Consider the following 17,207-nt stretch of genomic DNA (forward strand, 5'->3'; position numbering starts at 1 on the left):
TATTTCTTTGAAAATCGTATTTGAATTAGTTTAGTTTCATCGCTATATATATATATATATATATCCATCATCCATTATGTTGATGTTCTTTTTTTTTTTGTTTACGCAAACGCAGCTGTAACATTTAGAATTATCTGTAAATACATAACTATAGTAGTTAGTTATTTGCAGCTGAATTTTTACTTCTTCCCCTCTCATATCTATCTGTTCTGTTGTTCCCCCTCCCTCCAGACTAACTAGATGTGAAGAAAATACTTGATAAAAGAGATTTTAAGCAATGGTAGCGAGATGGTGATGAACAATCACACGTCACCATAATCCCCACTGGGTGGGGGTGACGTGTGAAACTGAGTGATGGCAATAAATGATGTATTGAATTTTTTTATTTTTTTTTTTGACCTTTTAACTGTAATACACTCTGCTCTGCTCTTGTGTATCTTCTCACACACTAATTTTATTTTGAAGAAATCCCATTTTGGTAAAATTGCGAGCTAACAAGTTAAACCTAATTTTTGTTAACAATCAATCATTAGCCCACATTAGTTTCATTAAATGAAAAACCTAAGTTGAATATTAATATTTATTGGCCCATAATGGTTTAATTGAAAGACCCAACCTAGTTTGAATAATTAAGTTCAAGTTTAACTTTATTTTAGACCAAGTCTCTATTATCTTGAGATGTAATTAAATTAGGGTTGATTGGGGATAAAATTGTTGTGCAATTCGATCACATTAAGGCATCAATGGAGTGATTTTGGGAAACTCTGGAGGAGGTAAATGTTCCAACTCACTAGTATTTCCGTTTTATAACAATATTTGCATTGGGGCTAACTAGCTCAATGAATCTTAGACACAGACATATATCATAACAAAAATACTATGTATCACTATAGAAAATAGAGAACAAATAAGCCTTCCTCCTATGCTAATATTATTATTATTGTATCCAGTTTGATTAAGCGTAGTTAGTTAGTTAGTTACTCATTTATTCAGTTCCTAAATAAGTAGACAAGTTATATTTTATACTACTATCCATTTCACATGATATATCATGTACTTGTTTACTTGTATGTTTATTAAATTTGAAACTTGTTATGTTTTGATGATGAAATCTAATCAAAATTTTAATGACTTTAATAATAAGCTATTAATTGAGTAAAGCTTAGTGTTAATTGAGAAACACATCACTCATTCAAGTAAAGTTTATCATTAATTGAGAATATATGTGTGAAAAGGTTAATTTTAACTAATTTTTAAAACATTGCTTGAATCACTAATCTTGTTGATCGAATACAACAATTTATGAGTTTAAGATAAATTGAGTAAATAAATGCTTAATTGAGTAACAAATTATCATACTCGACTAATTTATTGTATTAATCGAACAAGACTTGAGTAATCTAAGATTTAATTGATTATATGCTTAAAGTACTCGAGTATTGAACTAAAAAGATTTAATCGAGTAATCGGAATGAGTAATCAACTAACTAAGAATTTAGTCGAATAACTCTATTCATTAATTGACTAAGAAATAAAGCTAAAATGACAAGTGTTTGTACTTGTTTAATTAATTAACTAAAATAGAATGTTAATCGAATAACTCATCTTTTAATTGAGTAACCAAATATCTTGTTCTAATAAGACTAATGACTTTAGGGAGTCAACTATTATCCTTACAGACAACATATTAAAAGGTATAATAAACTTTAGTTTGTTTTTTAATATGTTGTCTGAAAACAAACTAAATCAAAAAGATATACCATTAAATCCACAATAACAACGTATAAAGACCGTCTAACATACCAAAAAAAGGTATAATAAAGCAACTAGCTTTGTTAGAAATGTAAATATGCTCAATTTTATATTTCTTATTCTTTTTGCCCAAGAACATATGGCATACCTTTTCTTTTTTCCCCCCAAAAGATGTCGAAGTGCCAATAACATCTTTGGGAGAGTATGACTTGTGTCTTGCATGTGTTCTAAATTATAAATAACAATAACAACTTAGATGATATGTGACGAGTGTGACACAGACCTAACATGTTTGATAAGTATTTATATCTATTACATGCCAAATACATGTATGATACTCAAAATGAATTGTCATTGCATCTAAAATGATTTTCATTCTTTTAAAATAAGAAGTTCATAAAAGAAATACTCCCATTTTTAAATGAGTTTGGATTTGGCATGTTCTTAACAGGTCTCGATTCTGTTTGAGTTTGGTGAGTTTAATGACCCATTAACAAATTTAATTGAAATGTAAAATTATATAAATTTCAAATTTAGTTATGATTTTGTTTTGTGCAAAGAAAAATTGGAGGTTGAAATTATACCTTTGAATTTGGGTGATTGACCAAGTTGATAATAAAAGTAGAAAAATAAAAAAGCTCAACTGAACAAGACTTTAAATCAGTTTGATCTCTGGTCCATAAAATCTGCCAAATTAAATTTCAATTTGAATGAACCCCCCCAAGTAGGTGTAGTGGGTTTGGCCCGTTTTACTTTTTGAGTCAAAGCTGGTGATTTCTCCCAATGTAATGTGAATATATATAATTAAATTGACTTATTTTCCTGAGTTTAAGCAATGCCCTTTTTTTTTAACTATTTCTTTAACTAAAAGTAATTTGTTTTTAATGGATTTAGATCCCTACCCCTCAAGGAGTTGCGGAAAGTAAACAAAACGCCGATGGAGGACAAGTGTGCCCTCACATATAGAGTTCGGAGGTTCCCCGCATAGTTGGGTTAGAGCATCTCTAATATATAACCCCCAAATTTGATATCATTTTGGTGTCAAAAAGAAGAGTACATTGAGAAATTCAATATACATTAAAAAAACACTCGTGTTTCGAATATTGGCGTGTGATGCATCGGATGATTCTACTAGGAGTACATTAAAATCGGGGAATCTACAACTGTTGAGAAATTTATATTTTAATTTTAAAAAAATATATTTTTAATAAATATTAGTTTATTAATGACTTTCAAAACATTTTATATAAATCTTTCTAAATTGAAAAACTTATGCTCATATATTTTTGTCTTCAAAATATGCAAGCATATGGTTTTTGTTGATCAATTTTTCCATTGCATAATGAAAAGCTTTTCAATTCTATTTACATATTCTTACTTCTCAAATTGCACTAGTTTAGCTTTATGTATTTCAAACTGCTGCTTCTAAATGCATAATTTTTTTTTTTTTAAAATTGTCTTCATAAATGCATACATACTCGTATCAATAATCTCTATGAAAAATATTTTATGTTACATACATATTCATGCATATAATTTTGGCTCTTGCAATTGTTTTAGCTTAAGTAAAATGATTTCATCAAATATATTTACTGCATCATATTTTAAAATATTTCTAAAAATAATCAAAATATCAATTCACCTCTCTTGGGTGATCTTTCAACAACAATTGAAAGCATGGAGAGATTTTGTCTAGCTGTTGTGAAGGTCTAGATTAATGCATTAAACTTGAAAAAATTGTCCAACGACTTGGGAAAGACAATATAGTGGACGTAGTGGATCTCCAACTATTATTCGTTAGGATGTAGTTGGTTATGATCTTTGGATATGATATGTATATTTTGGTTTGTCCGATTCCAACAATGACATTAATGTGTTGAAGATATCTAGGGCCAACTCAAGGGGGAGGCCACTAAGGCTGGTGCCTAGGGCCCCCCAAAAAAATAGGGCCCAAAAAGTTTTCAAAAGCCAGCCCTACTACCCAAAAAGGAGGTTGCTATCCATTTTTTTTTTTTACTTTTAATTGACAATTGAAGAGAGAGAGAGAAAAATTATAAAAAATTAAAAATAAAATAGTTTTTATTTTATTATTTTTTAAAGGATCCTAAATTAATAATGATCCAGGGCCTCCAATCCCTTGAGCTGACCCTAGAGGCATCTCATTTATTCGCAAACCTCACTGAAAATATAGTTTTTTTGGCTTATTGTGTTATTCAAAGAAAAGACTACAACATGGGTTATTACTTAGTCGATGATATATACCCTAAATAGTATCCTCTTGTACAAACTATTCACGATCCTCGGGGTTCAAAAAAAAAATTATTTGCAATGAAACAAGAAGCATGTAGAAAGATGTAGAACGCGTATTTGGAATTCTTTAGTAACGGTTTGCAATAGTCAATGGACCAGTATGTTATTGGAATAAACATGTACTGCATGATATAATGTCTGCGTGCATCATAATACATAATATGATCATTGAGGATGAACGTGATGTGCATGGAAACATCTCAAATTGGATGGAAGTACCGACCCCTAAAGTAGATATAGTGGTAGATGAAACAACCCGACTTCAACAACTTCTTGCTAAGCATAGGCAAATCAAAGAAAAAGAAGTTTACCTTGCACTTTATAATGTATTAAGTGAACATTTGTGGGAGTTATATGGTAACAAAGAATAATCATAAAATTGGGTGGTGAAAATGTTTAATGATATTAGTGAATAATTATTATTCACCCATTATCTATGAATGTTGGAGACATCTTGTCAACTTTTCTTTATATAATTTACTTCTTATTAATAAAGTATGTTTATTTTACCAAAAAGAAGATGATGGTTTCATCCTAACTGTTAATTTAAGGCTTAATACATAATTTAGTCCCTGAACTAATCAAAAAAATAATTTTAAGGATATTAACTAAATTGTGCTCACTGTTCATCTCTGAACAAAATAATTTATACACTTTTAGTCCATAATTTAACCGACGTTAACTGAGACGTTAACTTTGTTACGTCACGCTATCACGTCACATACACGTCATTCTTCAGTACTCCCACGTCACCATGGCGTAATGCATTTTTTAATCCCTAGATTAATAAAAAAATGACTTTAAGGATATCAACTAAATTGTGCTCACTATTCATCCTTGGACAAATTTTTTTTATACACTTTTAGTCCCTGACTTAACCAACGTTAACTGAGATGTTAATTTGGGCTCGTCACGCTGCCACGTCACTCATAATATCAACATCTATTGTCCATATGTGGCTAGGACCAGGAACCTAATGGTTGGGCGACTGGCCACCATAGCCGTCAGCTGTTGGGGGTCGGGGAACCCTAGAACCTTGGTCCCCGACCCCTAGCCGTTCCCTAATTGCTAGGTTTAGGGTCCCCGACCCCTAGTCGTTACGAGGCGACCGACAATGGCTGAATCGACGATGGGTGCAGAGGCAAGAGTGGTCCAAAACGAGGAGAGAGGGAGAAGAGGGAAAAATGGCTCCCCATGGCCGCCGGCAGCCATGGCTGGGTGTGTGTTGAATTTGTTTTTTTTTTTTAATAAAAATATGGATAGCAAACGTGAATATTATGAGTGACGTGGTAGCGTGATGAGGCAAAATTAACGTCTCAGTTAACGTCGGTTAAGTTAGGGACTAAAAGTGTATAAAATTATTTTGTTTAGGGATGAATAGTGAGCACAATTTAGCTGAAATCCTTAAAGCCATTTTCTTTATTAGTCCAAGGACTAAAAAATACATTAAGCTGTGGTGATGTGACAGTGTTGAGGAGTGATGTGTCGATGACGTGGCAACATGACGAGGCAAAGTTAACGTCTCAGTTAACGTCGGTTAAGTCAGAAACTAAAAGTGTATAAATTATTTTGTCTAGGGATGAACAGTGAGCACAATTTAGTTAATATCCTTAAAGTCATTTTTTTGATTAGTTCAGGGACTAAATTATGTATTAAGCCTTAATTTAACACTATCATATCTCTACAAACTTTATCCAATGTGTGATACGAAAAGCTAACAAAATCTCATCTCAATTGTTGGATGAAAAATGCTTTAATCTCAACTATTAAATGATATTTATATATTTGCCACACTCTATCCAATGTATGGCACAAAAAGCTACTAAAATTTCATCTCAATCGTTGGATGAAAAGTGCTTTAATCTCAACCGTTAAATGATATTTTTATCTTTTCCACATTCTACCCAATGTATAACACAAAAATCTATCAAAATCTCATCTCAACCGTTAGATGAAAAATGTTTAATCTCAACCATTAAATGATATTTTTATTTCTTTCACATTTTACCCAAGGTACGACACAAATATCTACCACAATCTCATCTCTATCGTGGAATGAAAAGTGCTTTAATTTCAATCGTTAAATGATATTCTCATCTCTTCCATACTCCACCCAAGATATAACACAAAAATATACTAAAATCTTATCTCAACTGTTAAATGATATTTTTATCTCTTCTACACTCTACTTAAAGTATGAAACAAAAATCTACCAAAATCTCATTTCAACCGTTGGATGAAAAATGCTTACCCAACCATTAAATGATATCTTTATCTCTTCTAAAATTGATTTATAAATAATGCCTCATCATTTATTAAAATGTCTCAAAATATCTATTTCTTTCAATTCCTACCACTAAATATATATTTTCACAAAAATGTCTTCAAGTAAGAATTTAAGTGATAAGTCCCACAATACTCTACAAAGTGCTTCATATTGGAATGAGAAATACAACTCCTATGCCATGTATATCTTGATATTTCTCAAACTCTAATTATAGGAGTTACCAGTGTATATTACTCAGGTTCAACTTAAAAGATCTCTAACATTGCGAATACAAATAATCAATGCAACAATTATCAACTTAAGAGGATGCATACGTCAAATTGAAATTTTAAATCCAAATGGCACTTCAGAATAATATATCATAAGTATTTTTTAAATTTGAGTTATAAATGTTTTATGAAATTCGTTTTACTCTTATTTCAATCTCATTTTTGACACTTAATTTTTGGTTGCATTATGCAATTAAATCAAGCTAAAGCCTTACGAGCACAAAATCCAAGATCCAACTTATAGTAAAGAATTCAAATTTGACCACATGTGACCCAGATATTGAGAAATATTCTAATATGTTTAGCACACAAACTCGAGGTTGTTGAAAGAAAAATGAACCCAAAAAAGCATCACAATCAAATTCCACAGCATCACAATTTGAAGAAGTATTGTCATTTTATTTTAATTTAAATGCGAATTTTGAAGGAACAAATTAATATTAATGATAATAATAATTCAATTGAGTGACCTATTGGAAGAAAAAAGAAAAAAAGGGGACGAGATGATACAATTTTTTAAATTCATGAAACAAAAAAATCAACAAATTGTGGATATGTTTAAAAAAAACCAGACACATATGTAAGAAACTTAATGTCTAATATAAAAAAATTATGAAATTCAACTATTACGAACTCAAAATAAAGCAAAAAAAAATAGAATTGTGAGAACAACATGAACAAAATAAAATTTTATAAAGGAATGTGAATTTCATAAAAAATCCAATATTACGTAATACTTGAAATAAACAAATGATAATTTATGAAAATAAGGCTCTATAGCAACAATTTCAAGGAGAAAACAGGTAATCAAATTCATTTGGTCAATATTTTGGTAGTTATGAAAGAAGTAGAGATAACTTTCAAATTTTTAAATAATAATTTATAGTTAAGTATATCAAATATTTTATTTTTATGTCAAGTTTTTTTTTAACTTTTTTTCTATTTTTATCATGTATTTAATTTAAGTTAATGAGAATGTTATTACTTTTTATTATATTATTGAGTTTTTATATTAAGAATATTATTTTTTTTATCAAGTAATTATTAAAATAATAATTTTTAATATATATAAACAAAGTTTATTTTACATTAACATAATATTTATAATATATATTAAAAAATTTAAAATATTTCAATAAAATATTTTATAGATCTCAATAAAATATTTCCAACAGTATGTATTCTTTATAAAAATTTAATTTGTATTTTTAATTATTAATTAAAATATACAAATATAATAAAAGTAATAAAGAATATAATAAAAAGAATTTATTTTGGAATTATATTAAGAGGGATAAAATGAGAAATAAAACAAAAAAAAAACAAATTTGGTGCTCATGAATAGTATAACACCAAATTGGTGTTATACTGTTCACACCGCTAAATTTAGTGCTTGAGATGCGTGTCATTCACTAAGATGGTGTATTCCTAGGAGCATGTTTTGACACCAAATTGATGTTATAAACCAATTTGTTGTGTTCATTGGAGATGCTCATAGGGACAGGGAGTAGGGGTAGGCGATGAGCAAGTGAGAGAGATACTGTGGGTAGTTTGTCAATTCCTGGTGGTGGGGTTGTGTTCAGACAAATCTGGCAGTGCAATCAGTTGATAAACTGAATAACTAGAAGGCTCACCACTTCCTAGCTAAGCCACTTTGATGGATTGGCGGATATATATATATATATATATTGGTGGTGACAGCTACAAAAGTTGCATCTCATCTTAAAATCAGGTTTAGATATTATTATATAACGAAATACCACCAAACACAGCGCTAAGCTCCATCCATCAGTCAAAGTTATCGATTCTGATAGGCGTAATCTCGTCGGCAACCTTGAAGTTTCCCACTACGCGTGCAAAGAACACCATTTGCTGCTCCAGGGCAAACTTAATGGTTTCAGCCTGTGGGATTTTCAACCACATCAGTGCAACTCTCGGTACCCCAATCTATCTTTTTGTACTAGTTACAACGACAGCAACAACAACAGTATGTATACCTTGCGAAAACCATGCTGCTCTCCTTCAAACTCCACGAGGGCAACCGGCAAACCCTTTTCTTTCAATGCATGGTAGATTTTCCGTGCTTGATCAGGGGGTACAACCTACAATTTCAGGAACAACAAAACCTAGTCATTTACACATGTCAACTGTCTCCTGAATATTTTCTACTGAACCACCTAACAGACACTGCTTCCACATTTAAATGAGATCAGAAACAACATGTTTGATATATCTACTTAAACAGGAAGAAGTGGAGAGTAAATGGCTGTTGACTTCCTTCTTTATGTTGCAAGACATGAACAAAATGTATCATGATGTCCAATGGATATGGAAGAAGATGGTAAAAGTCAAACTTAAAGTCACTTGAATTCAGTTCATGAGGGCATATATCTTGCATGCTTTTGGGCACCCAGCTTGGCTCTTCAATCAAAAGCTTTCATCCTGAATCCAGTTCCCCAGTGGTCTAAACTAAAATGGATAAACCTAGCATGCTGAAACAGAACCAGGTGGGTCTCACAACTAAATTGCATGAGATTAAGAACATGGATAGACCAACCAAACAAACAGAATTCTAGCGAACCATGACTTAGATGCTCAAGTTGAGTGTATCTTCTTACAGAATATTCGCAATATTGTATAATTGGAAATCTGGTCATATTTGGAACATTAAGCATGTTACCGGATCCCATGGCTTTACATTAGGCAGCTCTTGGGGAGCAGATTCTTTTGACTTTCCTTGGTTGATTAATTCTTTCCCTTCTTTAGCTTCATGTATATAGAAACTGTACCATGCATATACAATATTCTAGGATAGGTCTTTGCCATATTCTTGTAAGCCCTGTACCATATATATTCAATCAAATGAAACACAAAGTCACAGCGGCTTATTAAAATTTTCATGGTACCAGGGCAAGAGTCATGAAAGTTTAAAACCCAAAGTCTACCCACTGCATTCTTTTTCATTCACATGTATTATGACTGACACGGAGGAGACTCTTGCATCGCATGACACCAGCAACAAGCAATATCAGGTTGCTGCTATTGAGCAATTGGGCGGCGTTGATGTCAATTCTCCATATTACCTGCATCCCTCCAATCATACGGGATTTGATGTTTGTGGCCATTCCGTTCAATGGAGAAGGCTATGGGGCATGGAGGGGAACAATGAAGAATGCCCTGTATGCCAAAGGGAAATTTGTGCTTCGGAATGGAACTATTTCGAACCTGGCAGCCAATTTACCCAATCTTGTAAGTTGGCTAAGATGCAAATGCAATGGTACTGGGCTGGTTAGTAAACAAAGCATAGCCAGAGAATTACAAGAGAGCGTATCATACATAGAAACTGCAAAAAAAATATGGGATGATCTAAAAGAAAGATTCCCGCAAACTAAAGCACCCAGAGTTCAACTGAGGCTAGCAATCTCGGTTTTGCAGCAAGAAAAGGCATCGGTGTCCACCTATTACACCAAATTGAAAGGATTGTGGGATAAGTTACATACCAGCAACCTACTGCCTCAGTGCATATGCAGGTGTACAAGTGGGGCAATAAAAGACATTGCAACCATGAGGCAGAATGAGAAGGTAGAAGACTTCTTCATGGGGCTAGATGAGGTGTAGGGGTCGGGGTGTTTGCAGATTTTGGAAACACATCCTCTTCCTAGCCTTGAGAGAGCATATAGGCTTGTCACTCAAGAAGAAGATCAGCTGCGTGTTGCAACTTCTCGTGGGTCAATGATAGAGACTGCAGCACTTCAAGTCCAGCCGTGGGCAGCACAAGGAACCAGCATCCAATGCAATGGCATGGGTGGAGACAGACTGAAGTGCAAACATTGCAAAAGGTCGGGCCAGAGAGGATAAATGTTACGAAATAATTGGGTACCCACCCAGCTGGAAACGAAGGAGAAAAGGACAAGATGGTGCTGGAGAGAAATGCACAAGGGGCGGTGAGGAAAGAGTAGCCAGGGGGTGCATATTATAATTGACTCCTCGCCAATCCAAGGGCTCACATTGGACCAATATGCACAGGTAATGAGCCTGCTTAGAGCTGGAGGCACAACAAATGAAATTCAGACTGCTAATGTCAATATGTCCGGTAAGGTTGTTGGTTGTGGACCCTGGGTGATATACACTGGGTTGTCTGAACATATTACTTGTGATCCTCAATTGTTGTCTGACAGGAGGGCAGACAAGGGTACACCTCCGGATAGAATACCAAATGGACAAATCATAGGGGTTGATGGTGTTGGGATGGCAGAGCTACCCAATGGGATGACTATTAACAATGCCCTTGCAATACCACAATTTTGTTGCAATTTAATATCTGTAAGCAGGCTTGCGAAAGAAAAGGTTGTGCTCACATCTTTTTCTCTGACTTCCGTGTGATATGGGACTTAATCTCAAGGAAGCTGATTGGAGTGGGTAAGCAGTCGAATGGGCTCTACTATCTCGAGAAAGTGTGAAAGGGGGAGGTGGTGTTCACTGTAAGCCAAGATGTCAGCACAATGCTTTGGCATAGACGCTTGGGTCACACTGCAGCAAGCCATCTTGCATGGACTCCAGAGACTAAAGAAGTTAGTGGAAATTTTGATTTAATTTGTGATTCATGTTAGATGGCCAAGCAGACTCATTTACCATTCCCTTGCATGAGAATAAAACAAAACAATGTTTTGAGATAATTCATTGCAATATACGAGGTGATTATAAAACTCCTTTGAATTTGGGGGCTCATTAATTTTTTAACAATTGTTGATGATTTTAGCAGAGCTACGTGGGTTTATCTTATGAAATACAAAGCAGAGGTTTCTCAATATTTGACAGCCTTTTGTAATATGACATGAACCCACTTTGGGTTATCTGTTAAAACTGTGCGTAGTAACCTGGACAAGAATTCAAATTGGGCCCCATCTTAGATTATAATCGAGAGCATGGTATATTGCAACGAACCTCATGCACAGACACACCACAACGAAGTGGTGTAGTTGAAAGGAAACATAGGCACCTTCTTGAAGTTGCTAGGGCACTTAGATTTAAGGCGGGACTACCATTTCAATTTTGGGGAGTGTGTTTCGACAGCTGCTTATCAAATAAATGGATTGCCCAGTCCAGTAATCAGGAATCACCAATATGAAGTTCTTCTTGGGAAGCAACCAAAGTATGATCACATTAGAGTTTTTGGTAGTCTTGTATATGGATAGGATAACAAACATAAAGATAAATTTGATTCAAGGGTTATTCCTTGCCTTTTTGTGGGTGTACCCAAATGGTCAAAAGGGGTATAGGCTGTATGAAAGAAAAATTGTATTTACCTCATGGGATGTGGTCTTTCATGAAGAGGTGTTTCCTTTTAAAGAAAAGATTAGGACAAAAAATGGTGTTGAAAAATGCAAGCAGTGTGGTGTCAAGAATCCTAATTCAAGGTGCTGGAGTAGAAGAAACTTTTACAAAGACAAGGGAGAAAATAGGTGCAGGCCCAAAAGGAAATAGAAGAAACTGGAGTTGGAAAGGAAACAGGGCCATTAAGGGAGCTGATGGACCAAGAGATAGATGAGCATTCCTCACCCATTGAGTTGAGAGACCAGCCTACTGATAATGGACCTAGTGTGCAACAAACTACCGACCAGAGCAACAAGAGGACCAGGATCAGACCCCTAGGGCATAAGGACTATGAATTTTTACAACTGCCTCTCTTGCACAGACCTGCTTGCCTGCTTCATCTGCTAACTCGGTGGTATATCCTTCATCTCATTTTGTGTCTTTTGAGAAATTTTCTCCTTCACATACTTTCTTTTTGGTGGTCATCACATCTACTTGTGAGCTCAAAACCTTATTGCAGGCAATCCAACATGCTCATTGGAGAGATGCTACGAGCAAGGAAATCAAGACACTTGAACAAAATGCATCCCGGACATTGGAAGATTTGCAACCTGGGAAGAAGGCCATAGATTCAAAGTGGGTGTACAAGGCCAACGGAAAGTATAGAAAGGAACGAAACATGCTTGGATGCAAAAGGTTTTACGCAAATTGAAGGAGAGGACTTTCATGAGACATTTGCCACAGTTTGCTAAGTTAGTCATAGTTAGGTGCCTCTTAGCAGTGGCAGTTCGTAATTGGGAGTTGCATTAACTTGATGTGAACAATGCTTTGCTCCATGGTGGCCTAGAGGTTGTATATGAAGATCCTGCAGGGGTTTGCCCAACAGGTCGAGAAAATCTTTGTATGGTTTATGACAAGCCTCATGTAATTGTTATAAAAAATTCACTAATTCTTTGATAGCAATTGGTTTCAAGCAGTCAAAAGCAGATTATTCGTTGTTCACTTTTTAGAGCAGGGAAACTTTTGTTCCAGCTTTATATATGTAGATGACATTATTGTGGCCAGGAATGATCCAAAGCAGATTGTTGAACTGCAGTACTTGGATAGCAAGTTTTGCATTAAGAACCTGGGAGACTTGAAGTACTTTCTGGGCATCGAGGTTGCCTGCTAGCCCACAGGTATTATGTTAAACCAAAGAAAATAAACTATGGATATCTTGGAGAGTTGTATGTTGACATCCTGACAATGCGATTTTTCCAATGGAGCAATATCACCAATTATCTTCAGACATGGGGCAATCGCACCAAGATCCAACACAATACAAGCATTTAGTAGCTATACCTTACTATTGCCAAGTTAGATATTAGCTGCACAATCCATATTTTAACTCAGTTTATCGGTGATTCGAGAAAATCTCACTTGGAGGTGGCCATGCGAGTCCTTCAATAACTCAAGGGGGCACCAGGGCAAGGTATCATGCTCCCTACCATTGGTAATTTGAACCTCACAGGGTTTTGTGATGCATATTCAGGAGGCTACCCCAAGACACAATGGTCCACCACAGGATACTTCATCATGTTAGGCTAAGCGCTAGTTTCACGGCAATCCAAGAAACAGTTTATTGTTTCATGGCAATCTGAGAAACAGTTTCTTGCTCTTCTACAGAGGCAGAGCATTGTTCTATTGCCACAACGGCCTGGTGGGATAGTGTAGCTCAGATGGCTTTTAAAAGACCTCCAGCATCACAGGTGGAACCAGTCCCATTATGTTGTGATAATCAAGCTGCTTTACATATATCGGCAAATCTAGTGTTTCATGAACGAACAAAACATAATGAGATGGATTGCCATTTTGTTCGAGAATGAGTTCAATCAGGTGAGTTGGCCTCATGGTCCACTACATCTGGGCAACAGTTGATCGACTTCTTTACTAAGGCATTGGGACGATGATAGTTTGGCCGTTTGGTTGGCAAGTTGGGCATTACCAATCTCCATGCACCAAGGGGGAGCATTGGCAATATTGTATAATTGGAAATCTGGCCATATTTGGAACGTTGAGCATGTTACTGGATCCCACGATTTTAGATTAGGCAGCTTTTGAAGAGTAGATTTCGACTTTGCTTGGTTGATTATTTCTTTCCCTTCTTTAGCTTCATGTATATAGGAAGTGTATTATGTATCTCCAAAATTCTAGGAGAGGTCTTTGCTGTATTCTTGTAAGCTTTGTACTATATATATTCAATCAATGAAATACAGAAGCCACAGCGGCATATTAAAATTTTCACAGAAGCTAAGTGTTGCAACTATATATATTTCTCTCTGGCCATTGCCAACTCTCCACCATTTAATGAAAATGAAAAACTATCTGGACAATATTTGCTTTTTTCTTTTTCCTTTTTTTAATAAAGAAACAAGTCTGCAGATAAAAAAACTGCCTAATAGGTCAAACCCCATATAAAAGACCAGCAGAACCAGCAGTTCCTACTAAATATTAGCTACAGAGAGTAAATCATCCAAAAACAGCACAAGGGAGTACAAGAAGAAAAGGATGCCCATTCATAACCATAATATATCAATAGCATTACTTCTAGGGATGACCGCCCTTGTGCGGCCCCCGGTGCTCGTGCCCTTGAGAGAAGTGCACGCCTAAGCAAAGTTTAGAGCATAAAAATAAAATAAAAGCATACAAACTTTTATAAGCATCAAAAATATAAATTATTAAAAAGGGCATTCACTGGAAAAAAAAGAAGAGAAAAAAACTAAATAAGAATGAGGGTTGCGAATAACAAAAAATAAGATATCATTTTTCATTTATATTTTATATCAGTTTACAAGTTCATGCAACCATAGCAAAAACACATACATATACAAGGATACAATCTGGTCAATTGCTGGTCCCAATAGAACTTGGGAAGACAAACTGGTTTGAACTCTCAATTGAAATGATATGAATATGCTAAGGCCTCTTTTTAAATTTTTTATTTTGTTAGTCTTCTTTTGCTTTTTTTTTTTTTTTTGTTGTAAAAGTTGGGTAAAAAAAAAAACTATTCTATTTCATTAACATAATTTATATAGAGGATCAGATAGAAGAATAAGGAAAAAAAAATAATCCCTAAGTTACAACTATTGTGCACATGGGCCTAAGCCAATTAATAAGGCCCATGAAGGCCAAGCCATAAAGGTAGGCCCACCAAGAAAGGGAAAGCCTCACATGGAGGAGGACTTTGGGAGACCCACTCAAATAAAGGGTCCCTAGGAGACCCTCTCGGAAGGCTCCAACAAAAAGAGGTAAGACACCTCTCCAAGTAAAATTAGTCTTTGGGAGAGTCTTTAGGGTCTCCTGGAGACCCTCCTGCAAGGCATTTTCTATCATAGAGTCGTGCAAACATACTTTCGTAATCCTCTCCAATAATAGTGTAATAGATTATGATTAACATGATCAGTGACAATCTTGAGAAATTAGGAGCAGCTATAATTACCCCCTTAACTTAGCTATAAGCAACTGAGTGCTCATTTTCCCGTTAACACAATTCAACCTTACAAAAAGCTCAACAATTTTGTTTGAGAATCTAATTTTGGCATTGGAGTGCTTGCACGAGAAATGCCATGTGCTCTCTGATAGCTTAATTTTTGCAAAATCTTTGAAGCTTGGAGAGGACATCCTCAGTAATAAATACATTTGTTATTGTTGGATTACAACAATTAAAATTTGTATCCAAGAAAGTTTAGCAAAGACTCGGCAGGGTTAGGCGAGAGTACAAGGCTTGTCTAGGAGATGTCAGCAACAACTATGAGAATGCTCGATCCCCTATTTGGGAAAGCTTGAGAATGGCCAAAAGAAGGTTGTCTAGGTGAGTCTCCACCATACGGGAGAGTTGATAGGTACTTAGAGGAGTGTCTGCAAGGTAAAAAGTAGTTAGAAAACAAGCAAGGATTTCTCCCATGTGGGCCCTCCGATGCCTAGGTTAGATGTTGGAATGGTGAAACAAAAATGCAGATGAAGTAGTGTGCACGGAGTATGCAAGGAAGGTGACCCAGGAGAAGTGAAGGATTCTCTGAGAGAATGAAAGTTGTCCAGGTGTTGGGAGATGAAGGATTGGAAAAATATCCCCCAAAAACGAAGGGTCAAGGGGTATTTATAGCCATAGACCATAATTGGGACACATGATACGCATGTGCGGTGGAAGTGTGACTCTTTGGATCGCAAGACATGTGATTCTCCCAGCCGCACATGGTTGCCCCAAGGTTAAGCTTGGAAAGGCCTTGGTGAGAACCCCCTCGGCCCTCGCCCCCTGAGAGGAAGGTCCCTAAAAGGGAGGATGGCTTATTGCAGGCAAGCCACGTTGTGAGAAACAACATGGGGTAGAATTGTGTGGGAGACAAGTCTCCCTATGACTTCCCTAGGAGAATGCTCAACTGGGTGAGTTCTTATGGCGCACAACAGTTCTTTGGGAGAACTCCCTTTCCCAGAAGAACTCTTGCAAGAGAACTTCTCCCAAGTGACAGGACTTCTCCGAGAGAACTTCCCCCTAGAGGATATGCTACAGCAATGGTTTCCCGCTCTTTGCTTCAACTAAAAGTTGAAGGGAAGAGTATACCAAATGTTGGAGAGTTGTTTTGGAAAAGTCAGGACTTGCTTTGGTTTTATTCTTTGATTGCTTGGGATTGACAACCGGAAGAAGTTGAGGCAGACCATCACAAATATCCAAAATAAGGGCTGCAAGAAGGCTTGGCAGCATGACTGGAAGAAGGTCGCGAGAAGACTCTGCAACATGGCTGGAAGAAGACTAGGAGACATCGAGTCATTTGAAGAAACCATGAGTCTTTGATTCAGGAGAGTTGTAAGGATGCTTGGAGGACCTATGAGTCATTTGAGTATCCGAAAGAGTCGCAGATTTCGTCCGCCGAAGAGTTGCGAGCGTAATGATTGCAACACCAGTTCGCCTTCCGTGCAAGAGTCTATAAATAGTGGGTGGCCCCCCCTATGGATCCCACTTCTGCTCTCAAGTATCCTGAAACTCTTGCTACTCCTTCGCGCCTTGAATAACTTCTCTCGCACTCGTCTCTGGAAGAACTCATGCGGCTTCTAACTCGTCTTATGCCTTGGAAGAACCTCATCAATTACTCGGAAGAGTTTCGCCAAAGAACTTCCTTCGGAGAACTCCTATGATCCCTTTTTTACTTTACTCGCTCGGCTGCTTGAGCTGAAGGACCTCGCTGGTTCCCGAATAAGTTTGCCTCGAGGACCTTTCCTAGAGGAACTCCTCCGAAGAACTT

At 35.9% G+C, this 17,207-nt stretch overlaps 1 protein-coding gene across 1 annotated transcript in view; it reads right to left on the bottom strand.

The window, feature by feature from the left end:
- Window positions 1-8,026: 8,026 nt before the first annotated feature.
- Window positions 8,027-17,207, bottom strand: part of LOC127807097 (uncharacterized) — a 75,838-nt gene continuing 66,657 nt past the window's right edge. Inside the window, exons 18-19 of the mRNA XM_052344719.1 lie at window positions 8,616-8,720; window positions 8,027-8,520 (exon numbers count right to left, since the gene is read on the bottom strand). Coding sequence (XP_052200679.1) covers window positions 8,407-8,520; window positions 8,616-8,720 — 219 coding nt within the window. The 3' untranslated portion in view covers window positions 8,027-8,406. The remainder of the gene's footprint in view (window positions 8,521-8,615; window positions 8,721-17,207) is intronic.

The sequence above is a fragment of the Diospyros lotus genome, chromosome 8 (genome assembly GCF_014633365.1).
Source record: "Diospyros lotus cultivar Yz01 chromosome 8, ASM1463336v1, whole genome shotgun sequence".
Classification (NCBI taxonomy): domain Eukaryota; kingdom Viridiplantae; phylum Streptophyta; class Magnoliopsida; order Ericales; family Ebenaceae; genus Diospyros; species Diospyros lotus.